This window comes from Aspergillus pseudonomiae (genome assembly GCF_009193645.1).
Source record: "Aspergillus pseudonomiae strain CBS 119388 unplaced genomic scaffold BDV37scaffold_54, whole genome shotgun sequence".
NCBI classification, from domain to species: Eukaryota; Fungi; Ascomycota; class Eurotiomycetes; order Eurotiales; family Aspergillaceae; genus Aspergillus; species Aspergillus pseudonomiae.
Genome location: NW_022476046.1, coordinates 103,288 through 126,990, shown reverse-complemented (window position 1 = coordinate 126,990; position 23,703 = coordinate 103,288). Strand labels below are relative to the sequence as shown.

General features: G+C 49.7%; 8 protein-coding genes across 8 annotated transcripts; 3 read left to right on the top strand and 5 right to left on the bottom strand.

The window, feature by feature from the left end:
- Window positions 1–118: 118 nt before the first annotated feature.
- BDV37DRAFT_163952 (glycine decarboxylase subunit P) lies at window positions 119–3,906 on the bottom strand. Its single transcript, XM_032079216.1, has 2 exons — window positions 562–3,906; window positions 119–498 (listed from the first exon to the last, which is right to left on the bottom strand). Exons 1-2 carry the CDS (start codon window positions 3,698–3,700, stop codon window positions 443–445), a joined length of 3,195 nt encoding a protein of 1,064 aa, XP_031939497.1. The 5' UTR covers window positions 3,701–3,906; the 3' UTR covers window positions 119–442.
- Window positions 3,907–4,244: 338 nt separating this feature from the next.
- BDV37DRAFT_253006 (putative phthalate transporter) lies at window positions 4,245–7,160 on the bottom strand. The gene is made up of 9 exons (XM_032082512.1): window positions 6,449–7,160; window positions 6,344–6,383; window positions 6,162–6,290; window positions 6,025–6,094; window positions 5,914–5,961; window positions 5,718–5,863; window positions 5,453–5,670; window positions 4,937–5,398; window positions 4,245–4,874 (listed from the first exon to the last, which is right to left on the bottom strand). The coding sequence occupies exons 1-9, from the start codon at window positions 6,667–6,669 to the stop codon at window positions 4,751–4,753; spliced, it is 1,458 nt and encodes a 485-aa protein (XP_031939496.1). The 5' UTR covers window positions 6,670–7,160; the 3' UTR covers window positions 4,245–4,750.
- Window positions 7,161–8,531: 1,371 nt separating this feature from the next.
- On the bottom strand, window positions 8,532–10,718 carry BDV37DRAFT_295575 (putative triacylglycerol lipase (LipA); the record flags this gene model as incomplete). The annotated part of the gene is made up of 9 exons (XM_032089921.1): window positions 8,532–8,671; window positions 8,733–8,868; window positions 8,929–9,215; window positions 9,262–9,515; window positions 9,564–9,654; window positions 9,705–9,772; window positions 9,824–9,942; window positions 10,004–10,118; window positions 10,174–10,718. 9 exons carry the CDS (start codon window positions 10,716–10,718, stop codon window positions 8,532–8,534), a joined length of 1,755 nt encoding a protein of 584 aa, XP_031939495.1.
- A 2,467-nt stretch (window positions 10,719–13,185) lies between these two features.
- BDV37DRAFT_163901 (uncharacterized protein) lies at window positions 13,186–15,013 on the bottom strand. The gene is made up of 3 exons (XM_032079214.1): window positions 14,286–15,013; window positions 13,708–14,216; window positions 13,186–13,652 (listed from the first exon to the last, which is right to left on the bottom strand). Exons 1-3 carry the CDS (start codon window positions 14,502–14,504, stop codon window positions 13,211–13,213), a joined length of 1,170 nt encoding a protein of 389 aa, XP_031939494.1. The 5' UTR covers window positions 14,505–15,013; the 3' UTR covers window positions 13,186–13,210.
- Window position 15,014: 1 nt separating this feature from the next.
- BDV37DRAFT_163908 (amidase family protein) lies at window positions 15,015–17,466 on the top strand. The gene is made up of 2 exons (XM_032079215.1): window positions 15,015–15,820; window positions 15,878–17,466. The coding sequence occupies exons 1-2, from the start codon at window positions 15,507–15,509 to the stop codon at window positions 17,334–17,336; spliced, it is 1,773 nt and encodes a 590-aa protein (XP_031939493.1). The 5' UTR covers window positions 15,015–15,506; the 3' UTR covers window positions 17,337–17,466.
- Window positions 17,467–17,486: 20 nt separating this feature from the next.
- On the bottom strand, window positions 17,487–19,758 carry BDV37DRAFT_253000 (putative pyridine nucleotide-disulfide oxidoreductase). The gene has a single exon (XM_032082511.1). The coding sequence runs from the start codon at window positions 19,364–19,366 to the stop codon at window positions 17,666–17,668; it is 1,701 nt and encodes a 566-aa protein (XP_031939492.1). The 5' UTR covers window positions 19,367–19,758; the 3' UTR covers window positions 17,487–17,665.
- Window positions 19,759–19,963: 205 nt separating this feature from the next.
- On the top strand, window positions 19,964–20,680 carry BDV37DRAFT_252999 (uncharacterized protein). The gene has a single exon (XM_032082510.1). It carries the CDS (start codon window positions 20,128–20,130, stop codon window positions 20,575–20,577), a length of 450 nt encoding a protein of 149 aa, XP_031939491.1. The 5' UTR covers window positions 19,964–20,127; the 3' UTR covers window positions 20,578–20,680.
- Window positions 20,681–22,022: 1,342 nt separating this feature from the next.
- Window positions 22,023–23,588, top strand: BDV37DRAFT_252997 (uncharacterized protein). Its single transcript, XM_032082509.1, has one exon. It carries the CDS (start codon window positions 22,515–22,517, stop codon window positions 22,839–22,841), a length of 327 nt encoding a protein of 108 aa, XP_031939490.1. The 5' UTR covers window positions 22,023–22,514; the 3' UTR covers window positions 22,842–23,588.
- The last annotated feature ends 115 nt before the right edge of the window (window positions 23,589–23,703 follow it).

Here is a 23,703-nt window from a genome sequence, read left to right as displayed (position 1 = left end):
ATAGCCACACGCACGACAGAAGATCCGGTGGGATTCTGACCACTCCCGAGGCTGAGAGAAAGCAATCTTTTACTTAAGAGCTGAGTCGCTGTCTCACGTGCCCTGATAGCAACTTCCTAATCAAGAAACCCCTGATTAGGACAACCCTTCAGCTCCAGCCCTGATTAATATCAACGTGATCAAAGTTATGCAATGATTGGTTGAACATCAACCGCTGCTATAGCGGCAAGTCTCATTCGCTTTGCTAAATAAAGTCTTTTTTGTACAACTCAAATGCAAATAGTAACCAGAACGCCCCCGAATGTCTATCATGAATGTTGAATCTTGGCGTCGTGTCACCATCATTATGTCAAACCAAAACTCAAGCAACTAAACATGTGTTGAAAAAATGTATCTCACAGGCGACAATAATAATAAACAATCAAACATGGGTATCATAGATCTACTCAGTATCCTCCACAGGACCGCAAGTGCAGAACAGGTTTTGGTCACCGTAAGCTGTGGATGTCCAGGTTAGCTTTGCTCCTGATCAAGTAAGATAGAAATTTAGGGGAAACTTACCATCATCCACCCGAGTAACCGAAGGCCAGAACTTCTTCTCCAAAAGGTAAGGCAAGGGGTAGGCGGCCGTCTCCCGCGTGTACGGGCGGTTCCACTCATTGGACAAAAGATCGCGCTGAGTGTGAGGGGACATCTTCAGCACGTTGCCCTCACGTGGCTGCGCGCCACTCTCCACCTCAGCAATCTCCTGGCGAATAGAGATCAGAGCATCGCAGAAGCGATCCAGCTCCGCCTTGCTCTCCGACTCGGTAGGCTCGATCATGAGGGTGTTGGACACGGGCCAGGACATGGTTGGGGCGTGGAAGCCATAATCCTGGAGACGCTTGGCAATATCGATGGCCTCAACACCGCAAGTCTCCTTGAACTTGCGTACATCGAGGATGAACTCGTGTGCACAACGGCCGTTCTCATTAGTGTACAGGATCGGGTAGTGTTCCTTCAGACGGGAGAGGATGTAATTGGCATTAAGCAGAGTGATCTTTGTCGCGTGGGTAAGACCCTTAGAACCCATCATATTGATGTAGTTGAAGGTGATAGGCAGAATGCTGGCGCTACCCCAAGGAGCAGCGCTGATCGGGGGCGAGGAGGACTCCGTACGCTTAGACTGAAGGTATTCGCTGGCTGGGTGAGACGGCAGGAATGGGCGCAGGTGCTCTGCAACACCGATAGGACCCACACCAGGACCTCCACCACCGTGAGGGATACAGAAGGTCTTATGCAGGTTAAGATGGCAGACATCCGCACCGATCTCGCCAGGGGAGCAGAGACCAATCTGGGCGTTCATGTTGGCACCGTCCATGTAGACCTGTCCACCATACTGGTGCACGATCTCACAGGCCTTCTTGACACCAGGCTCGTACACACCGAATGTGCTAGGATAGGTGATCATAACAGCGGCCAGCTCATCCTTGTGCTTCTCGCATTTGGCCTTGAGATCTTCAAGGTCCAAGTTGCTAGTCTTGGTGTCACACTTAATGGTAACAACCTTCATGCCAGCCATAGCGGCACTAGCGGGGTTTGTTCCGTGGGCAGACACGGGGATTAGACAGATGTTGCGCTTGGACTCGCCCTTAGCCTCCAGATACTTCTTGACGACACGCAGGCCCGCAAATTCACCCTGGGCACCCGAATTAGGCTGGACGGTGACTTCAGCCATACCGGTGATATCGGCGAGTTGCTGTTCCAGATCATCAATCATCTGGGTGTAACCCTTGGCGACATCTGCAGGCAGGAAGGGGTGCATCTGGGAGAACTCGGGCCAGGAGATCGGGATCATCTCAGTGGTTGCGTTGAGCTTCATAGTGCAAGAGCCCAGAGGGATCATAGAGTGAGCCAGAGACAGGTCCTTGGACTCCAGGTGGTGGATGTACCGGAGCATTTCCGTCTCCGAGTGATGGGTGTTGAATACCGGATGGGTCAGATATTCCGAAGTCCGCTCAAGGCTGGCCGGAAGAGGGGAGATACCGAGCTCTCCATCAATGGACACATCACCCTTGGAGGCATGAGAAGCAAACACCTGCAGAATGGACTTGACCTCTTCCCGTCCGCTAGTCTCATCCAGAGAGATACCGACCTTGGTAGAGTTCACGCGACGAAGGAAGATAGACTGTTCGCGGGCAGCAGCGATAATGGCGTCCGCATCTTGGCTGGTGGGCAACTCGACGGTAACGGTGTCGAACACGGCACCGCCATCGGCGACGTTGGTCTTGATCGGAACATTGTAGCCGAGAGCAGCAAGCTTCGCCTGCAAAGTTGAAGTCATGGACATGATGCGTTGAGCAATGGATTTCAGACCAGTCGGACCGTGGTAAACAGCATACATAGCGCTCATGTTGGCGAGAAGTGCCTGGGCAGTGCAGATATTGCTAGTGGCTTTCTCACGGCGAATATGCTGCTCTCGTGTCTGGAGAGCCAATCTTAAAGCACGGTTGCCAAGGCGATCTTTGGAGACACCCACAACACGACCAGGGACCTTACGCTTGTACTTGTCTACACAAGCAAAGAACGCTGCATGGGGACCACCGTATCCCATAGGGACACCGAATCTCTGAGCATTACCGAACGCGATATCAGCTCCAAACTCACCGGGTGCCTTCAGGACGGTCAAGGCCATCAAGTCCGTGGCGACGCTGAAGGTACCGCCGGCGCCATGGATGGTGTCACTCAAAGCCTGGAAGTCATAGATGCCACCCTCGGTATCCGGATATTGAGCAAGCACACCAATGAGGTTGTCGCCTTGTTCCTTCACCAACTTGAAATCATCCGCCAGAACGTCACCGATAACCAGGTTAATGCCGAAGCCCTCGGCGCGCGAGCGCATCACGGCGATGGTCTGAGGGTGGCAAAGATGGGAAACAACGTAAGCCTTACCGGGCTTCTTCTGTTTCGAAGCAGGCATAGTAGCAAAAGACATGGTCATCGCCTCGGCAGCAGCAGTGGCTTCGTCCAAAACGGAAGCATTGGCGAATGGCAAGCCCGTCAAGTCGGCAGTCAATGTTTGGAAGTTCAGGAGTGACTCCAGACGACCCTGGCTGATCTCGGGCTGGTAGGGGGTGTAGCTGGTGTACCATGCGGGGTTTTCCAGAACATTGCGGAGGATCACCGGAGGCACAATTGTGCCGTAGTAGCCAGTTCCAATGTATGTCTTGCCAGAAACATCGATTTGCTTCCGGTAGACATCCAAGAGCTTCAGCATATCGGTTTCTCCGAGACCACCACCAACATTGTCCCGGTACAGATTCGTTTTGGCGTGAGGATCGGTAACCTTCAAGTCCTTCTTGGACAGAATGTCTGCGGGAAGCACCTGTTTTACGAATTCGTCGAGAGACGCCACTGGGGGGTCAAGGGTGGCCAGCATGTCCTTTGCGGCATCTGGCGAAGGGCCGATATGACGTCTGGGGAAGGTGTCAAGGGGCTGGAAGAGGTCGCGTGGATGAGGGTCACCATGGTCAGCTACTGAGCTTGTGTAGACCGGTCGTCGTGACGGCTGCTGTGTAGCTGTGTGCAGGGCGCGGTAGGTTGCGCGGAAGGGAGAGGACGGAGAAGCTCTGCGGAGTGCGATGGGGGAAGGGGTAGGGTGCAGGCGAGTCCGAAGAGCAAGCTGGCGAGAGCCACGGAGGGCGCACCAGGATGCAGCCATTGTGATATGTGTGAGATGCCAACGGACTGCGGTGTTCAATGGTTTTGGCTAAGCCAAGGGATAGGAATACGTGTTGATCTTAGTAAATCCCCGGCGATAGCTCAACACATGAGACAGTAGGAGGTTGGATAGATGAGGGGAGAGGAATACAATGAAGAACAGGAAGACAAGATTTAAAAAAGAAAAGAATGCAAGAAGGCTCTAGGGAAAAACTTATCCAGCAAAGTCATACAATCTATGGATTCCTTCGGCCGGCAAGAAAACCGCGGGCGATACGGACAATCACGGAAAACTGTCGATAACCCGATAACGCTGCCGCCCGAGCCAATGATAACACGACAGTGCTCTGCGGTCCCTTGGGAAGTTGCCCCGCAAGCGCGCCAGTAAACCGCGCTTGGCTTCTCCGCGACCGATAAGAGATTATTTTCCCGCGGGAAAGTCTTAGCTTATGGTCTTGGTCAAAGACGCGGGGTCGGAGATTTCTGTATTTCTTCCTGTTGTCTCTACCTCTAATAGCTTTATTATAGTATTCTTTGGTTATTACGAGTTTTGAATCGAAATGCGTTAAATCGACCTGAACATGTCAATACAATATGGATACGGCTTTGATTGCTAATCTGAGCAGCGCTCGATTCTCCGGAAGAGTCATATAGGAGACCCTCCACAGGTTCTTTCCGATCCGATGTGGTCCAAGCTCGGAAGCAACAGTCGGGCTATTTATACATGCTATGACTAACGAGGGACTGTAACTAGTTAAATTACAGTGTACAGTGTACACGATATGGACGGTCTGGACCCGCCATCTCGATATTTGTGCTATGCGGGGTTTTACAACGATCTACTTTGTGCGACCAGGTTTATCCCTCGAGGCCCTAAATAAAGAACAAAGCACATTGTCGGTACTCGAACGCAACATTGCTCAATACCTCTGCATATTTATCATCGGCTAAATAAACCACTCGTTGAGATATATACAATGATAACGAAGGAGATAGCCACCGGAAGAGAAAGGAGAAAAGGGAAAAACAATAATCAGTGTTATGCGCTAGATTATATCGTATACCGAAACTCTGGAGACCCCTCGATGACGCGCTCCCCACGGTCCGCTTCTCTGTTTGACCGGCGGAACCACAAGCTCAGAGAGGCCACGATTATTAAAATGAGGATATTGCTTCTGCAGGGCGCTTAGTAACTCAATGCGGCAAAAGCTTGACTTGAGAAAGGACAAGTACTTACGCAATAGTAGTCCACATGCCCGGTCGGTATCCAGGTGCATCTTGGGACCTAAACACCAAGCTACTCACAATTCCTCCGATACCACCAAAACCCACCAACGTAGCACTAGATAATGCACGGGTCCATTGACCACGAACGTTGTTCGCTTGATATGCCATACAAGCTGGGATGTTGGAGTTGGCACCGGCCACGGAGAAGAATACGCCCACGTACCGCGCAGCATTGCCTTTCGCAAAGCCCATAATAGGAAGTCCGATGAGACAGAGTAAGGCATTGAAGATGACGATTGCTCCTCGTAGACGATATTTGTCACCAATCCAGGCGGTAGCGTACATTACCATTCCGGCGAACACATAGGGTGGCGCAATTAAACATTGTGCGGCAGCGGTACTAAACCCCATACCCCGTTCAAGGATGATCGGAAGGAAGTATGCGATGGCATACGTGACAGTCGTAGTGCAGCTGTTGCATGTTAGGGCATTGCGGAGAGAACGAAATGCATTCGGCACGCCTTACAAGAATATCATTGCAAAACCCCAGATCTTCAGGTCGAGGGCAGGTGACAGGAAGCGCTTAAGAGAGAAGGGCTCCTGGTCTCCATCGGAACGATCCCGGTTGATACGGCGGACGATGAACGCGCACTCTTTCTCACTAAGAAACCTCCAAGACTTGTGCGCCTTATCAGGGAAGTCCACTAGAAAGATGATGGTCAGGATGCCAATCACCCCTGTAATCTACTAGGATTAGCAATTGAGTTCGTTTATAGAAGAAGCGTACATACCACGCCTTCCATGATAAAAATCCATCTCCAGCCCGCCAGATCCTGAAGCCCGCCCATCTGCATCAGCCCAAAAGCTAGAATACCAGACAATGCCGACGCCACGCAGCCGATCAAGTAGAATACCGAGAACCGTTTTTGCACGTCAACTATCCCTGTCAGTGCTTGGGAGTAGCTCGTATAGTAGGTTTATACTCACACCGAGTGTACCAGCTAGACAACAGATATACACAACCGGGAAAGTAACCTATATCGAATCCGATTAGCTTCGTATTGCTAGGCACTGGATTATTGGGTTTGAGGAGATTACCTGCTTCAAGTATACCCAGCAGTGCACGGGTTGCGACCATATGCTTCCAATTCTTTGCGAACCCCATGCCCTTTGAAACAATATCAATAGGTTGTTCGATGGTGATCATTCACCCACCAGTGTGTTGAGCGACTTACAACTAGTATTGCCCCCCAAAGAATGACGATCGTTCCCAAGAAGTAGGTAGGGCCTACCTTCCGTGTTATAATTGTCATAGGCGGCTGGAAGATCACGTAGGGAACGAAGAAGATGAGGACCATAACGGACTACTGATGTTAGCGACAGGCTCAAAATGTATGATGAGAATGTTCAGACACACATATCGAGTTCCAATTGTCAGGCCTAGGTCCTTGGTCATGCTATGGGCGACCAATCAATGAATCATCCAATTGAGGAGATGTCCCACTACACCGGGGAAGCTTACCCCGCGACAGCAGCCATGCTCAGATTTGTCCTGTCCATGAGGGACACACAATATGCTAACCCGGTAATGGTGACAAGGCGTCTATCCACCCGGTGGATAATCTTACGCTGCTCTGCGTATGTGTATTCTTCGTCGTAGTCAACATCATTCAGGGCAGGTTGATTGATATCTTCAATCCTGGTGTCTGCACCAGGATCCTTTTCGCTGCTGGGATATGACATGACTGATTGATTGTTCGCTCCTCAAGTGCGGTCTGGGAGCAAAGAAGGAAGGGTGGTGGGGTGTCGAGAGGAAGAGGGGCACAGAGGACAACCGCGCAGATATAGGATTATATAGAGGCGGTCTGGTGTGTTTGTCTCATATTCAGTACCCAGTTAAACTTTTGAACACAATTACCTCTTCAGTGTGTCACCCGTTAGTTGCACAACACCGGACGGTGAAGACCCATTGAAAAATGCGCTATAGACGCCATCTTTCGTGCCACCAGGCTGGAGGCGACAGGAAACCAGGATAGCCGACTTGAAATCGCCATATTACCTCGGCCTTGGGAAACAGATCGCTATCTCAATTGGAAGACAGTGACCTCCCCACATTTCCCCAGCTTTTTGTGCTCGAGAAAGTGGAGTGAGAATGATGCGGGGGTGTTGAGCGATTGACATCAGGACTTACTTGGCAGCTTGGCATAGTACATCCAGCTATCCTCATTCGCTCTGGGATCAGACACTTTGCTGGAACCTCCGGAGTCGCCGTGCGAGCAGTCGAGATCTCGGAGACACCCCAACACTTGTTTTCTGCGTCTGGCTCTTTGTTCTCTGGATCGCATGGTTCTTCCCACACCAGCACAACGGCACTTCTTCCACTGGGTCATTCACCAGAAACCCCGTATCATCCCGCGTGGTCAAGGATTGTGGCTGGATGCGGGCCAATCCCAGGCCAACGCCCAGATAGGTTCGAGACTGGACTATCTCGGAACTAAAATCCCAATGTGGAGGATCCATATGCGCGGATTAACTCCGTGTCCTGGTCAAAACAAATCTCGGGGGAATTTAGACTTTTAGCTTGCGTCTCGTGGAAACTCTCGCAGAAACTCTCGCACAGATCATACCTCGTCAAGATTAGCTCATACAGTTCGAAAAAGATTGAAGAAATATCAACGAAAACAGTACTCGAGCATCTTCCTTATTGTTTTCGGCCATCGTCATAGGCCTCCCAGCCCGTCTTAGAATGGGGCGTGGGTTGATTGGGGGAGGGCTAAGCTGACTCAGGCGAGCAGCGAGACGTCGAATGAGATATACTCTTCATGGGGGATGTCCGTGTGCATAGTATGGTGTACGCCGTATTGGGCTTGCTAGGATTTCGTTAGTGGATACGCCTAACGGCCCTAAGAATCTGAGCAGAATCCTTTGAATCTAGCTTCGGCTCTACAAGTCTCTACTGTGGAGCTCAGATGTCTGCCTAGGAGTTCAATTGGGAGATGACTCAGTATAGAGTCAATCGACTTGTTCGGGTCTATCTGTGTTTTACCATCAATAGCTGCATTGCAAAGAATAGCCGGTGCCCGGTGGTGCCCGGGTGGCGTCCTTCTTCCAGCAAGCCAAAGTGCAAGACAACCGCATTTACTGCTTTCCTTCCCCAATGTGAAAACAGGCTAGGTAGGTCATTACTGCCACATGCGTCGTGACAATACATTTGTGAGGTACGAAGTAGCTTTGGCTAGAAAGCTTTCAAAGCGGGGCAGGGATGGCACGTAAGGTTTGATAGCACCAGGGTTTCTGATCCAAGTATATAGAATCTCACGTAATGCAGCATGCAGGGATTCCAAGCTAACTCCACAAGCATCGTTTAATTTCAGTGGGTGGCATGGTTCTGCAATAAAGAGCCTCGGCTCAGCCCTGCCATACGGATCGAAATATTTTATGATTGGTTTTCTAATGAGTTTGGTTCAAGGTCAGTCGCCCTTTGATTGGGATCGTTTCATTCCATTAGTTAACCTACTCGCCACAGTATATGTGTAAAGGTCATCACGCTTCAGTGCCTCCCAACAATGCTTGGAGATTAAGCATTGGTAGCTCAAGTCAGCTATCTACCTGGGGATGCTGTTGATATACTCAATGCCATCCTCTCGGTATGTGTCAGCCTCGATATAACTTCCATCCTTAGGCAGGCGGAACACGAAGTTCGATGTTTCCTGAGAATACTGCGGCCATACGGGAATATTTGCAACTGTGTATGTTAGATCTCTATCTTTATTTAATCTACGAAGATTAATATATCAGGCACATACCATTATGCCCATTGGGGTCTAAATCGGCAACAAACGAGGTCCACATTCGAGCGGCCAGGTTACCAAGCTCAAGACGGGCGGGATCGTCTCCCAGTGGTGTGATATTTTGGACCGGATTGGCGAATACAAAGGGAATCTAGGTTTCTGTCAGTACTATTCAGGAGCTCAGTAGTTAGTGGTAAACCCAGACACTCACCTCCGCGAAGTGACCCACTCCAATAGTGCTGGATGTATTCAAAGCAGGCACATCCCACCTATAAGAGTAAACCTCGTTTTTATACTTGGCCATATTTTGTGCGAGGAGCCGCCTCGGTCCGACCATGGTAAGATCGCCTGCCATCGACTCATATCGCTTATACATGAGTCCTAGATCTGGCCATGTGGTATTTCCCCATCCGTATGGGCATCCCAGGGCAGGGTCATTGGGATAGAACGTAAGAAGTTTGGTGGCTTGCTCACGATCAAGCACCCAGCGTTTTGATGCTACTGCTGTTAGTAACTCTCTAAATTGGTGATTGCTGACACTCACAAATAAGCTGTTCAATACACTCATCGTCCGTATTCGTCCCTGTTGTACCGAAACTAGTTCCCTCGTCTGTGTTTGTTCCCAGGAGGATGGGCACTTTGGCCATGTTCCCTTGCGTGATGCTTATCTGGGGATACTCCTTGATGAATGTACCATCGATCGCTGCGAACCACTCTAGTCCTTCATATGCTGCATCGTATAGTGTTTCATATGATACATCGCGTAGGCATTGAAGTGTGTCTGACGAAGAAGAACAGCTTTTACCTCATTAGCTGACTCTCGAAAGATGTTAGAGATAAACATACCCCGTTGCTTTCACAATGCGATCGTACATTGGCTGGTACCAGTCTGTCCCATTCCAGGGTGGCCCGTTGGCATTTCCGGACTCCATGATTGCTATTGAATCAGAATATTGGGCCAACAGTAAGAACTGAGACGAAGCTCACCTGCTCGGAAAAGGCCTTCATTGTCCCCGTCATTCGCAACCAAGTGCGCCCCAACGCTATAGGCACCCCTGTGGTCGTCAGTACTCAGTAACCCATGTCTAGATCCACTCGTTTCTTACGCAGACTCCCCCCAGATCGTGACCTTATCCGGATCTCCACCAAACGCCTCGATATTCTGTTTCACCCACCGCATCGCAACTCGCTGATCTCGAAGAGCAAGATTGTTATTTCCGGAAGCCTAAGCCGTCAGGCCCAATTGCACAACCAAGTAGATGGCTAATGACAGTTGAAAAGCTTACCCGAAGCTCCTCAGAATCCAAAAGACCAAAAGCTGCCAATCGGTAATTAATCGAAACTCCCAGGACAGGTTTATCGTTCAACGCGCCCTGACGAACAATGTAACTCATATTGTACCTGCCAGACAAATACAATCAGCACCGCACCAAGTTTTTAGCATGTAGTAGCTTACCTCGGGTCCGCCGTTGCGCCCTGTTGCCATCCACCTCCGAAAATCCATAACATGACCGGGAGCAGTTGAGTCTCGTTGGGCTGTAGCTTAGGCCGAATAATGTTCAGATTATGGCAATCTTCGTTCAGTTGTATCAAGCCCATGTCGACCAGTTTGGTCTCATCGGACCCGTATCCAGGGCATTCGTAGCCGTATTCTGTAGCATTGTAAAGTACCGCCTCCTGGGATATGTTCAAGTCATCTACTGAGGCCGTATATAGCCCAGAGTCACTATCGCTGGCAGTATAAACTGTCTTCAGAGATGATGGGGTGAACCGGATAGGTTTATCTGCGTATTTGACGCCGAGAAATAACTCCTGGTCGAATTCGGGCAGAGAACGACCGACGAAGACGGTTTCTGTTTGTGAATTGCTCGATTTTATGGTAGCCACGGGTGGTGATGGGTTTTCATCAGCTCGACTAGCTTTCAATGGACCTGGAAGAGCAGAAACAGACACCCCAAGGGTGAGAGCTCCCCAGAGCAGCTTCTGGTAATGGCAAGCCATGATTTCGTGGATGGCACAATTCGCTTCACACAAAGCCAGGCATCTCAAAGGCATATATGATATATTACGATGGCGATTACCACAACTATATTAAAACGAATTTCTCCGAGTGGTCCATCATATCGACTGCTTGCGGGGCCTGGATTTCAGAGCTGGTCAACAGTAAACGATCATTCGACAATCTATGCCTGGCTAAAATTTCTCTAAATCGGCCAAGAGAAACGGTCGGATAGTCATTGGACCTGGCAATGCCCTCGATGAGATACCATGGAAAGTGGATTATCTGATTGAAGTGCAAAAACATTTCCACTAATAAGAGATCACATATCTTCTAAAGCCTCACTTAGTAGCTGAGAAGCCAACATCGAATATTCCACCAATTAGAGCATTTGCTTTTCTGGGGTAATTAGTACTGTGGTCATCTCACTCTACCCCACGGCGATCAATCCCTCACTAGTTTAGCACTCCGCCGGCTTCTAGTGTAGCGCTAAATCCTCAGCTTTCATCTGTTCTACAGGATTACATCCTGGATTCTTATTACGTATCTAATTCCTTATTCCTCTTAAGCTTTTCTGGCTCACTACCGGAGCATACAGTATGCATACAACATCTGCCATATGATATCATCTTTCACCTCGCGTTTACTGACAAATGACTACTACAAAAATATCTTCAAACATACAGCACCCCCTATATGTCGCGAAGTTTAGTTGATCTTTTAGTCATATATGCATTTTCACATCATATTACAAAACCTAGCCTCCTTGCTGTCGCGCTCTCAGCAGTGAGACATACTTCACATACGGAAACATCAACTATGTCTGCAGATACGCGCTCTTCCACCGTCAAAACCTCAATCTATATCCGCTGCACAGACATAGTAAGGCTGAAATGAGAAAGAGGCACCCCATTTCATACATTTACCAAGCAGCAAGCAAGCCAAAGTGTGAGCCCACAAAGCAGGAAACATGTTCTATAGTATGCACCTTCCTTTCGATACTCCCCCTCTCCACGGTTACCTGCTCTTCTCCCGGGCTAACCTCACCACTACACAGAAGCGATAGTCGACCAACCCTTCTACGTACCTTCTAGAGACAGAGAGAAGAAAAGAAACCCCGAGATCAGATTCTCATTACCCTACACAAGACAGAGAAGATCGAGAGCTCACCCTCAACATGACCCTACCAACAGCCTCCCCCACTCACTCCCTCTTTGGCTCTTTAGAGGATGTCTTGTATCACACTACTACTAATAACTTCAATGAGGTCAGTTCAATATGTCTCAAGTGCGGAGGTCCTCCCGATATAGACGACAGTCTCCGGCCCTAGTTGTGTTTCTCAAAGAAGATATATACGCTTGTGGTGTTGGTGTTACTCTTGACTGTATCCAGTACGTTAATATTTGGTAGCAACGGCAGCATCAAAATGGGCAAACCAGTGAGGCCAGTAACGCGGTAGCCAAGAAAAAGGGGAGAAGGAAGAAGAAGAAGAACAGAGGAAAAATGGTAATTTTATCATTCGGCGCACTGAGTATCTAAGATTTTTACAAGTACTAATTCTCTTGATAAAATGCACAGCTTTATCAACTGTTTCGTCCAACGCCCCCTGAGCCACAACCCCTTTCTCAGACCGCAAAAGCCATACGGCGAAGGCGTCAGCGCGCTAGGCGGCGTTTGAGGTTTGTATGGACAATGATATACTAAATATGCTGTGGATTTGAGTACGCTAACCTGTTTCTATTAGAAGCAGGTCAAAAAAGAGAAAACAAGATTGGGATGGATAATGAGAGAAGCAAGAATCAGAGAGGAGGCAAGACGACAAGAGGAGGAAAGACAGGCATGTCTCATGAGTCTAGAATATGAATCGACTCGCATACAACAGGCCGAAGCGTATATGTTTATCAACTGTTGAATCTTCATCACGGAATGTTTTACATTTATACTTTATAGCTTAGATTTAATTCCCACTAGTTGAAGTGCTGTGGGCACTTGCCTGAGACATCGCAGATCCACAACACAAACTTTTACGTGACTTGAAACTACGTACGATATACATTTTCACGTGTTAAGCCCTGAACCAGGATGGAGCTTCCTTCAATTCGAGAGAGATTCTGTAGAAGAGATCCACATCGTGTCCGGGACTCAGTGTTCTTGTTAGGGCATCGTTAGGCTGTTACCTTACCAATAAATAGGGGCGCATCCCCGTTTTTCTGGAATTCTCTAAAAAAAAACCCTAATGTAACCCAACCACCGGTGTTCTGGATACACTATCGATTTGGAAAACTTTGTGGATTATTTCTATTTCTTTCTTTTTTCTCTCCGAGATACCTCGAATGGTCGCAAATTACTCATGCTTAGAAATATCTCACTACCGAGGTATTACAAAAGGAAAACAAGATGAAAAGTGGGACGCGAAGAAACAGAAGAGTGCGAATTCTGCATAATCTATTACCCTAGAATAACTCGTAGTGTCGTACAGCATGTATTACTTTCTCTACACGATATGTCTCTGGTCCGCCTCCTGTTGTCCATGGAATATGGAGACTTCGGTGGTCACTCCGATACTTTTAGGCGATGACTGTCCCGGGCCACTTGGGGGGATATTAGTCTCCGAGCCCATCATCTCATAGTCTTCATACCCGTTCTTGGACCAAGATAGTAGGCGCTTACTGTCTCTAGCCCTAGACTTTAACCCGGATGTAGGCTTCGATTGACTTTTCATATTAGACCGGTTGCGCGTCGAAACCGTATACTCGGTCAGATGAGTGAAGATGTTCCCAAATACTGGCTTCAAAGCCGGAACAGACAGCGCGATCAAGGTGCCTGCAATCTCGGCATTCTCGATGCCCATCATGGGATTGTAGGCCCAACTACCGTCATCAGCCCATTGGCCCACTGCGACAAAGTAAACCCGGACGGCGGAAATGACAATGACACTGTTCCAGTTTTGTTAGATCTGGTGGAGATATAGTGGGAATCGATAAGCCTTACAGAACACCTGGAAACATAACGAGAGAGAGTTGGGCCTTCCTTTTGAGGGAGACGTGGAGTTTCTTGATAAGGATCGTCGGGATGATAAACATGAGCACATCGCAGGTCAATGAAACGCCGGAGTTGACGGAGTAGACCAGACCCCAAGTAAGACAGTTATAGCTGATTGGTTCTTCCTGCCAGGGGTAGGGCCATAGGCCTGTTACAGGTCGACAGTGGAATATCAATAGAAACAGCTGGGGAAGATATGCGGCGAATAGGAAGCCGGCTGCAATCTTGATCACAAGGTGTAGTTTGCTGGAGCGTGCAGCCAGGCGGTGGTAGAAAGCCAACCCCGATAATCGACAAAAGAACAGAGCAGTGGTGTAGAGGATGTGCGCAACGAAATCTAGAATCTCAGTCTGACGCACCGTGGGCATCGCCAGGACATACTGAATGTAATCCATATGGCGACCACTCCCCAAATAAATTAGAACGAGAGACAGAACGACAAAGGGGATGTAGATCATCTATATCGGGACTAAAGGTTAATTCCAGTTCTGTCGTCGTATCTGATAATTTGTCCCGGGTGATCATACCATCGTGAGAATGGCCAAAGCATCGTCGAGGCCGAGTTTCTTGACAAGCCATATCCGTGCGTAGAGCCGCACTATCATGATCACCCCGGTGAAGCATACCAGGAATATGATGGCCACAATGGTCGGGCGATCGCGCGACTCGGCGAGGTACTCGAGCGACATCCCAGAAGGGATCTTCCCCGCGGCATCCGCGAGGAGAATGTCGTCGGGAATGCCCATGGAGAATGATCCACAGAAAGCAGGATTGGGCCTCACTCAGCGGGACGTGCGTGCCATCTTAAAGGTAGGCGTGTCGTGTCCATCCAACAAAGGCAAACCGAGTTGTTTCATGGTGAATGAAGGACGCAAACACTAATAAGAGAAAAATTGCCTCCGTTATAGAACTTTAACCACGTTCTGATAATGGCTCGCACTGCCCAGAAATGGGCCTTGTGTCAAATCAGCTCCAACAATGACTTTGAAAGTCTGGTTGCGGTGGATACTGAGTGACAACGAGTGAGATCCCGCAGAGTACCGAAGCTGTGGGCTTGACATTTGGCTTGCATCGTATGGGCTGATGGTGGAGGTTGTTGCCTCGTGTAGCGGATAATCTGATTGCTAATTAACTTTGGTTCGGATTAATAAAAATAACTGAGGTTGCATCGAAAAATTCTGCAGTGGAGATAAGGAGACCAACGATGATTTGTCTCTTTTCTTCCCCCTGAAGTTAATCTCTCAAGTCCGACGATGGTTGTTTTTGCTAACCTGCAGGATCAACCCAAAATACGATTGGAACACCTGAGGTTAGAGACATCACGGTAGTGGCGCACATGATTTCTCGACTAGCCTGATTTGATCGGATCGAGATCCATCATATCTCAAACCAACGTTCCAAAAGTCGCGAAACAACCAACACCATCACCCCGATCGAAGAGTGGAGGATTTTCCACACTGGTTCGGCTGTTAGTGCCGCTGCTTCTCCGCTTTGGTTCGCTCTCATCACTGCCAGTATTAAACTATTGCTTGTAGCCTTGTCCAGGTGGAACTAGTTCGTTAATGACCGCCACGACCTTCTCAGATGAGTATATGAACGTGGAGTTGTGGAACGAACCAAAAACGCTCCGCCTCTGACATTGCTTCCCCCCTTGCGCGCGATCGACCCCTGATCAAAAAGGTCGATCTTCCCCCGTTTAAGGCGGTTGTTCCTACCAAACACCAATTTTTCATCATCGTGCAACCATCATGGTCTCGAAACTGTTCGGTCGGCTTTTGACCACCGGTCTTGTGTTAGCAAACTCTGTTTCTGCCAACACTGAGCCGTACGATCACGATGGTTTGGTTGCAGCTCAGATTGTGACTGACCCCTATGAATATGATTTCCCTGCCTTAGGCGCCAACGGAGCCTCCCTCTTCCCCATGCGTTTGTGCAATGGCTTCAAGCTAGAGGAAGCCAGCATCGACGCCATCCAGGAGCAACTCGAAGCTGGGAGTCTCACCAGCGTTGACCTCCTGCAATGCTATCTGGAGCGCATTTACCAGACTCAGTCTTATTTGAAGTAGGTTTTCCTCATCTACCTGTATTTAATATCTCTTCCCACTGACGTCACCACCAGTGCGGTTTTGCAAGTCAACCCGGATGCTTTCAAGATAGCGAAAGCCCTTGATGAGGAACGCGCGCAGGGAAAGACCCGCGGCCCGCTCCACGGCATCCCATTCATCGTCAAGGATAACATCGCTAGCAAGGATCGTTTGGAAACCACTGCGGGTAGCTGGGCACTTCTGGGCTCTGTTGTGCCCCGTGATTCCCATGTTGTCCACGGCCTTCGTAAGGCCGGTGCTCTCCTCCTGGGCAAGGCTGCCCTGAGTGAGTGGGCCGACATGCGTTCGAACAACTACTCTGAGGGTTTCACGCCCCGTGGAGGTCAATGCCGCAGCGCGTACAACCTCACTGTCAACCCTGGTGGCAGCAGCTCCGGGTCTGGCGTCGGCGTTGGTGCCAACCTGATTCCATTCGCCCTGGGAACGGAAACCGATGGCAGTGTCATCAATCCCGCTCAGAGAAACTCAGTCGTCGGCATCAAGCCAACTGTCGGTTTGACCTCCCGTGCTGGCGTCATTCCTGAATCTCTGCACCAGGATTCCGTTGGTACTTTCGGCAAGACAGTGCGCGATGCAGTCTATGCTCTTGACGCCATCTACGGTATTGATCCCCGCGATAACTACACTCTCGCCCAAAAGGGAAAGACCCCCGAAGGCGGCTACGCGCAGTTCCTCACCAACAGGACTGCCCTCAAGGGCGCCACATTCGGTATCCCCTGGGAATCCTTCTGGGCCCTTGGTGACGAGGATCAAATCTCTCAACTCCTTGAGCTGGTCGACCTGATCAAGCAGGCCGGTGCCACCGTGATCAACGGCACTGAACTGCCTCACTACAAGACCATTGTCTCCCCGGATGGCTTCGACTGGGACTACGGCTCGACTCGCGGATATGCCAACGAGTCCGAATACAGCTATATCAAGGTCGACTTTTACAACAACCTCAAGGACTATCTATCTGAGGTCGAGAACACTAATATCAAGTCTGTCGAAGACCTCGTCCAGTACAACCTCGACAACTACGGCTCCCAAGGCGGATACCCAAGCATTCACCCGGCCTTTGGCTCCGGCCAGGACGGTCTGATCGCCTCTCTCGAAAGCAAGGGTATCATGGATGAGACCTACTACCAGGCACTCGGATTCTGTCAGCGCACCACCCGCGAGGAAGGAATCGACGCCGCCCTGAAGTACAAGAACGGAACCCTGGACGGCCTCCTCGTGCCTCCGGATGTTGCACAGAGCATCCAGGTCGCCGCCCAAGCTGGGTATCCCGTCATTACCGTTCCGGCCGGAATTGGAAAGGAATCTGGCATGCCTTTCGGGCTGGCTATCATGAACACGGCTTTCTCGGAGCCTACCCTGATCAAGTACGCTAGTGCTATTGAGGATCTGCAGAAGTCGACTGGAACCAAGTACCAACGCTCTCTTCCTGAGTGGCGTGGCTATTTGACTCGCAACCTCCCTGTGATTATGTAAATAGATTAAGAGATTAGGTGTCGGATGGGAACACCGGTATATCTGCTTTCTTAGATGATAGACATCATGTAATATTTGGTTAGACTTCTCATAGACTATGTATGTCTTGATACATACTATTTGACTTTCATTCACTTTCTTGTTATTTTTTCTGTCTCTGTTTAGACATTTGAAATGTAAACCCTGTAGTTAACATCCAACAGTCTAAAGTCACAGCAGCGCGGTATGCAAGCACCAAAGATTCGGCTCTCATCCCATATATGTATCTCCAATAACATCGAAAGAAGAGAAATCTATTGGTTGAAATGTTTGGTCAAGGGTTTCCAAGGCTACCACCTCGATACATCCCTCCCAAAAATACTATTCAACACCCACCGGAACGCAATCCGCAACTTATTCCTCCAACTCATGCTCATAGTCAAATACGCTAATTTCCACACAAGCCAGGCCCTCCGTCCTGTCAAATACTTAGGTGGTTTGCTAACCTCAGTAGGAAACTGCATCAACGCATTGGCATCTCCAATGTACGCCAGAGTGCCCATATTACGAAAAGAGAACGGTTCGGATCTCTGAAGGTCGCCCTTGTTCAGCCTAGTAGCGAGCCACTTCGCTTCCTGGGTCGTCGCCTGCGCTGTCGCGGGTGGTGCACCCGTTTCCGGCATGGCGTTGTCACCCAGAGCGAAGACGTCCTGGAGGACAGCGGTTTTGCCGTCGGCGTTTTCTAGTTGGACGCGGAGTTGGCCGTCGACGAGGAGGGCACCCATTTTGGGTGCCTTTTTGATGTGCCATGTTGTGTCTTTTGCGAGTTCCGGGGGCGCTTGGGTGCCGTCTTTCAGCAGGGCTGATGCGGTGGGGAATGTTTCCACGTCTTGGAGAGCTGTCTTGACGAACTTGTTCATTGCGTTTCCGGTTCCCCAGACGCACATCCCGATGCCTACTTCGCCTTCTTCTTTGGTTGTGATTGTGAGGCAGTGTCTGGGGTCCATTTCGTAAGGAGGTTCGGCTCCTGGCGCACCCCAGCGAAGTCCTTCTACGTGGTGCGAGGTTTTGATGTCGATGCCTTCTTTCTTCATGGTCTCCATGGCGTACTTTGATAGGGATTCATCGAACATAGAGAGCACCTTCGGTGCTACATCGTAGAGGGTGATGGTGGGGAGACCTTTCACGGCAGGATATAGTGCCGTCATATCCTTGTAGATAAAGTCACGGAGGGATGCCGCTAGCTCAGTCCCTGTCGGTCCAGCACCGACAATAGCAAAATGCAGCAGCCATTTCCGCATCTCCGGAGTCGTGGTCGGTAGCACCGCCAGCTCGAAGCATTCTCGGACCCGACGTCTCACGCGTCGCGCATCACCAATATCCTTGAAGAACATGGCATTATGCCTCACTCCGGGGGTGTTGAACGTCTTGCTGACTGCACCAACGGCGATGACTAGTTTGTCATAGGGAACCTCGAAGAAATCTCCCTTCCCCGGGCCTTTTTCAGACTCCCTTTCATACTCATGGGTCCGTGGCGTTTCTGTAACGCCTCTCGAGACTACGGTTGACTCACATAGAACAGTTTTCTTTTCCAAGTTGACAGCTCGTGCAGCGGCCTGGATGAAATCGACTTTAGCGTGAGGATCCCGAACTGGCTCCACGATGTTTGAGAAATCCAGCGACCCGCCAGCAGCGTCAGTCAGAAGAGGAGTAAAGACAAAGTATGAGCGAGGGGAAATAACGACCGGGGAGAACGACTTTGGCGACAATTTTCGGGAGAGGGTATATCCTCCCCAACCGGATCCAAGAATGACCACTCTTTCCTTCCCGCTGTCAGATTCAGGAACTGCCGCCGAATGGTCAACCTGCGTAGCCAGACATCTTTGAGACTGTACAAAGCTCGAGCGACCCACTCGGCATGTACTTGATAGCAAAGGCCGGGATATCCGTCCGAGACGGACAGGGCTATTCACAAACATCGACGTCATTTCCAGTATACAGATTTCAGAGCCAGTCGCTTTAGAGGAAATTGCAGACGACTGACGTTTCATTCGAAGAACTTATTATGTAGTTGTTTAAGGTTTAACGATTGAATGGATCGGCAATGCAAAAGCACAATGACTGGCTCTGAAGACATGATGACCTCATCTCTTCAGCGCATAGAAACAACAATGTTAAGCGAGCCTCCGCGCCCGAGTCCCTCCGAAAGAGCTCCGCAACAGCGCGCGCGCTAGCATAAATCTGAGCAGAGTTCTGTACGCTGGACCAGATCAGCGAGGGCATCGAAATCTCCCCGCGGAACCCGGCGGGTACGGATCGCCGTATTTCCGAGTTCCTCAAGTCGGTCATCCTGATCCACATGCGAATTTGTGGCGATCAGACTGCAGAATTCCGAATCGTTGAGCAGGAAGGGCATGTGAGATGAGATAGATGGGAGGCAAAGAGGTTGGAGTTGAGAGAAGTAATTATTATCACGTGCCGGTGGCATCAATACAGGGCCCTATGTATGCACTAATCTCATAATATAGTAGTACATCATATCTACATCCAATCATATCGCTTTCTTTCATAAGCTCGTCAATATATCTCGTCTCGCCTCAAAAATATACTTCTTTTACCTAAAGAACGAATGGTTCCTCTTGTAGAGACAGGTAGTAAGCTTCCAGCCAATTGTGTATCAACACTTCTCCGGGACTTTGTCCCACTGAGAACCTTATCCAATCCTAATGTCGTTGTAGGCCTTAGCTCTTCGATCGCGGACTGCCGACGGGGTTTCTTCTTCCGATGAAACATCCACCGACGGGTCCGCCGGATGGCTTCCTGGCATCCATCGCCGATATCGTCCACGGTTAGGGCAAGGAGAATAAGTGGGATAGAAATGGCAACTCCAATGCCGAATGTGTATTCTGCGACGTATGAGAGAGGGAGTTGCTCCGATCCGTCTGCGCTGTGGGGAAACTCTTCGAGGTTCATTGTAAAAAAGGTTGCGATGAATGACAGGGGAAGAAAGACAGTTGTGACGATAGTAAACACCATCAGAATCTTGCCCTGGCGGGTTGTGCCAGCAGCTTGGTCGCGGGCGAATCGGGCCTCGAAAGCGTTTGCATGCTTTTGCTTTAGATCTAGCAAATCCGTGATGGATGAATATATACGCTCTGCTTGCTTATCCATCCGCTCGATGTCCTTAAGGTGCATGTCGATCGCGCGTTGCTGCTCCTTGAATCGCCTCTTGATTTCGTACTGCGATCGATGCTCTACCTGATAAATTCCATAGATGACATCTTGGAAGTCAAGTAGGACATCTTGCTGGTGTTGTAGAACAGTACGAATCATGTTGAGTTCGTCACGGATGTCCTTAGCCTCGGCAAGAAGGTCGATCTCCTGTCCGATATCGAGGAGATTATCCACGAAGAGGGGCACTTCATCTTCGTCTTCTTCAAACTGTTCATCGCCGTCACGGTCGGTGGCATCCTTTTTTGACTGCGAGTTCCGAGCGAAACGACTCAGCTTGCGATGGTTTTTGAGCCAGTCCGAGGCCTGGGCTGATGCACGGTTGAATTTATTAAAAAGCACTGTCTCGCGGTCCGTTGCAATGCCAATTGAGGACTCGAACATATCCAGGAACTGGTACTCGTCGTCACCCATACGGTGGCGGTCAAAGACACCCGAACAGCGGTTAGTGATGATGCTGGCCAAGTCATATACAGAACGAACTGGTTCTCGAGTCTTGGAGTTTATGTCCTCTATGATTCCGTCCAACACGTTTAGCGGGTCATTTTTAGGTTGTTCCCATCGTTGTGCGAAACAGGTGACGATCAAATCCGTCCCCATGATCCACATCCACAATTGGTCCACCATGAAAATCTTGGGTTCAGCTCCGTATCTCTCTTGTCCTTGTCCCTTGGTCTGATAGCGATACACCACCTGGTCCTGATCTCGGGTCTGGGTATCAATGTTAGGGTAGAAAAACTGATCCAGTGTCCGCCGGACATGAAGCGACGCCGTGGAAGATGCCAGGTGCGCGCGGATGAGCATCTCATCCCGTGTAGAGGAGCGAGAGAGTCCAGTCTGAATATTAAGCGTCTCAGCTCGTTGTATTGCTTCTTGCATTTTCAGTCTCCTTTCAGCCGTTTCGAAATGGAGATATGGCATGAACACACACACATTGCTGGTGGCAGAATGTCCGTTGTCTTTACAGAAAGAGAGTGGATGTCGACGTTGCTCGCCATTCTTCGAATTTTGTATCAATTCTCCCTTTGCTCTACCACGTTTGGTGTGATTCTTCGCTTTTTTCCCTTGGGAGCTATTCGAGGTATCGTCAGATTCAGCCCGTTCGAACTTTCCTCCCTGTGGCTTCTGCTTCTTTGCTTTGTGGCTACCGCCGTTTGCTGGACTTTTCGGCAGCTCTTGGAGACGCCCGTTGATGACAATTTGAGGGAGCTTTCTTTCAACCTTTTCCTCTGCGCTTTCTTCTTTTTCTTCATCAAACCGTTGATTTCGTTGTGTGCGTTGGCACATTGGTCGCATAAAGAGGGAATGCGTTCTTTGACCTCGATGTTGGTAGTGGAATGACCTTTCAAGGCCCTTGAAGCTGTCGATGTCGTGCGCGCCCTCCTCGATGAAATTCTTAGTGAGCAGCGCCTCTACCCAAGCCATATTGTTCGCGGGAAGATGAATCCACCTGAAGTCGGTAACTTTACTATCCTTGGGAACAGTAGTAAAAGCTTGTTTGTGTGGGTTATCGGGGTCTCGCCCGTATAATAAGTTAAAAACTGATGTTTTCCTCACTCTATTCTCGTTGCGAAAGTTTCCAAAGTCGACAACTGTCGCTTCGAAACCTTCGCAAGCACCCCGTGCATCCGGCGAAAGTGCATCTACATTATTGAATGGTGCCAGGAGCAACACGATATCTTTGCGCTTGAACTGGGCTGCTCGTAAGAATGGCGTACAGCCAAAGTTATCACGGACCCTCCGCTTCAAATCCGGATGCTCTAGAAGACATTGGACGACGTCGGTGTGTCCTGCCTGGGCTGCTAGATGCAGCGGTGTGATACCATTCAAAAGTTGACTGTTGATCTTGGCTCCAGTGCGCAATAAAATGCGCACTATCTCCTTAGCGCCCTTATCACAAGCATTATGCAGCGGAGTCCAGCCGCCATCACTTCTGGAGTCAATATCTGCACCATGTCGGAGTAGAAGATGTACAATATTGTCCCAATCATGCGCGATTGCGATATGAAGTGCACTTTTATTTCTGTACTCGGTCGCATTTACGTTCGCAATGGGCCCATGTGGTCTTGTCAAAAGCAACTCTGCGAAGCGCAACTTTCCCGTCGCGCAAGCCCAGTGCAGTGGAGTTCGACCCAACTCGTCCTGGCCGGCTTCACCATCGATCTCGCAAACAGTCTTCAACAAAAGTGCAATAACATCCTCACCCCAGTTGCAGTGCTTATCGGCTGCCAGGTTATGCAGCACATTCCTCTTTCTGTGATCTTTCGCGTTGACATTTGCGCCTCGTGCGATTAGTATTTGCAGCACATGCCAGTGGTTCTTCCAGGCGGCTGTCATCAACGCCGTTCGGCCATCCTTATCCGTCGCCTCTAGAGGTACGCCATAATCTAACAGCAGCTGCACTATCCGGACGTGATTCCGCTCAACGGCGCGCAGTAGCGGTGAAGGGCGATTATTCGCGGCGAGAGGAGAGGGTCGATTACTCCCATCCTTCTGATTCACGCACAATAAGTCCAACAAATACTGCGTTGCGGCAATGCATCCGCGCTCGCAGCTTCGCATAAGCCCAACTCGCAGAAAGTTGTCGCTGTACTGGCCATTCTCGTGGGCCAATTCGATAATGTGCCTCAGCGCCTCGACGCTGTCGTTTTCGGCCGCTCGTAATAAACGCGGCTCCAGACGGTCACCGCTGTCACTTGCAATACTAGATCGTGACCTGGACATGGTCAAGGCTTTGGGCGGATGCCGCTACCGCATTCTATCGGTCGGTGCAGCTTTGACACGAGTGAACGCGCATCGAAGCTGAGGCGGAAAAAATGGCGATTCTGACAGTAAAAATTGCGGCAAAGTGTGTGATTAGCGTAATTACCACACGGGAAACCAATACGAAGTCGATCATTTAAGCAATGGCCCAGACGTGAGGTAGTTCATTTAGCTGCAGATTTTGAGGCCGATCCGCAATAACGTCCAGTATTCTGGCAGGGTCTGAGCGATTCCTTTTTCCCTTTTTACTTCGTTTCCCCCCACCTCCCTTGGTTGCCAAGATACCTGCATCATGTTTACTTGTCCATGATCAATGGTTGATGGGGACAAGATGCGCGTCAATTTCATTTCCAGCTGTTGCTGTGCTCTCGCCCTCAACAGCCGCCGTTTCGCA

What these genes read in the sequence shown, in the direction of transcription:
- BDV37DRAFT_163952 (XM_032079216.1), bottom strand. Translation starts at nt 3,700, where the DNA reads ATGGCTGCATCCTGGTGCGCCCTCCGTGGCTCTCGCCAGCTTGCTCTT. An exon ending in GGTTACTCGGGTGGATGATG is followed by an intron (nt 499 to 561) that starts GTAAGTTTCCCC and finishes GGACATCCACAG; the next exon opens with CTTACGGTGACCAAAACCTG.
- BDV37DRAFT_253006 (XM_032082512.1), bottom strand. Translation starts at nt 6,669, where the DNA reads ATGTCATATCCCAGCAGCGAAAAGGATCCTGGTGCAGACACCAGGATT. An exon ending in GTCTAGCTGGTACACTCGGT is followed by an intron (nt 5,864 to 5,913) that starts GTGAGTATAAAC and finishes TGACAGGGATAG; the next exon opens with TTGACGTGCAAAAACGGTTC. An exon ending in GGCATGTGGACTACTATTGC is followed by an intron (nt 4,875 to 4,936) that starts GTAAGTACTTGT and finishes AGCGCCCTGCAG; the next exon opens with AAGCAATATCCTCATTTTAA.
- BDV37DRAFT_163901 (XM_032079214.1), bottom strand. Translation starts at nt 14,504, where the DNA reads ATGGGCATTCCCGACGACATTCTCCTCGCGGATGCCGCGGGGAAGATC. An exon ending in CTTTGGCCATTCTCACGATG is followed by an intron (nt 14,217 to 14,285) that starts GTATGATCACCC and finishes GTCCCGATATAG; the next exon opens with ATGATCTACATCCCCTTTGT. An exon ending in GTTATGTTTCCAGGTGTTCT is followed by an intron (nt 13,653 to 13,707) that starts GTAAGGCTTATC and finishes AAACTGGAACAG; the next exon opens with TGTCATTGTCATTTCCGCCG.
- BDV37DRAFT_163908 (XM_032079215.1), top strand. Translation starts at nt 15,507, where the DNA reads ATGGTCTCGAAACTGTTCGGTCGGCTTTTGACCACCGGTCTTGTGTTA. An exon ending in CAGACTCAGTCTTATTTGAA is followed by an intron (nt 15,821 to 15,877) that starts GTAGGTTTTCCT and finishes CGTCACCACCAG; the next exon opens with TGCGGTTTTGCAAGTCAACC.
- BDV37DRAFT_253000 (XM_032082511.1), bottom strand. Translation starts at nt 19,366, where the DNA reads ATGAAACGTCAGTCGTCTGCAATTTCCTCTAAAGCGACTGGCTCTGAA.
- BDV37DRAFT_252999 (XM_032082510.1), top strand. Translation starts at nt 20,128, where the DNA reads ATGGCTTCCTGGCATCCATCGCCGATATCGTCCACGGTTAGGGCAAGG.
- BDV37DRAFT_252997 (XM_032082509.1), top strand. Translation starts at nt 22,515, where the DNA reads ATGTACAATATTGTCCCAATCATGCGCGATTGCGATATGAAGTGCACT.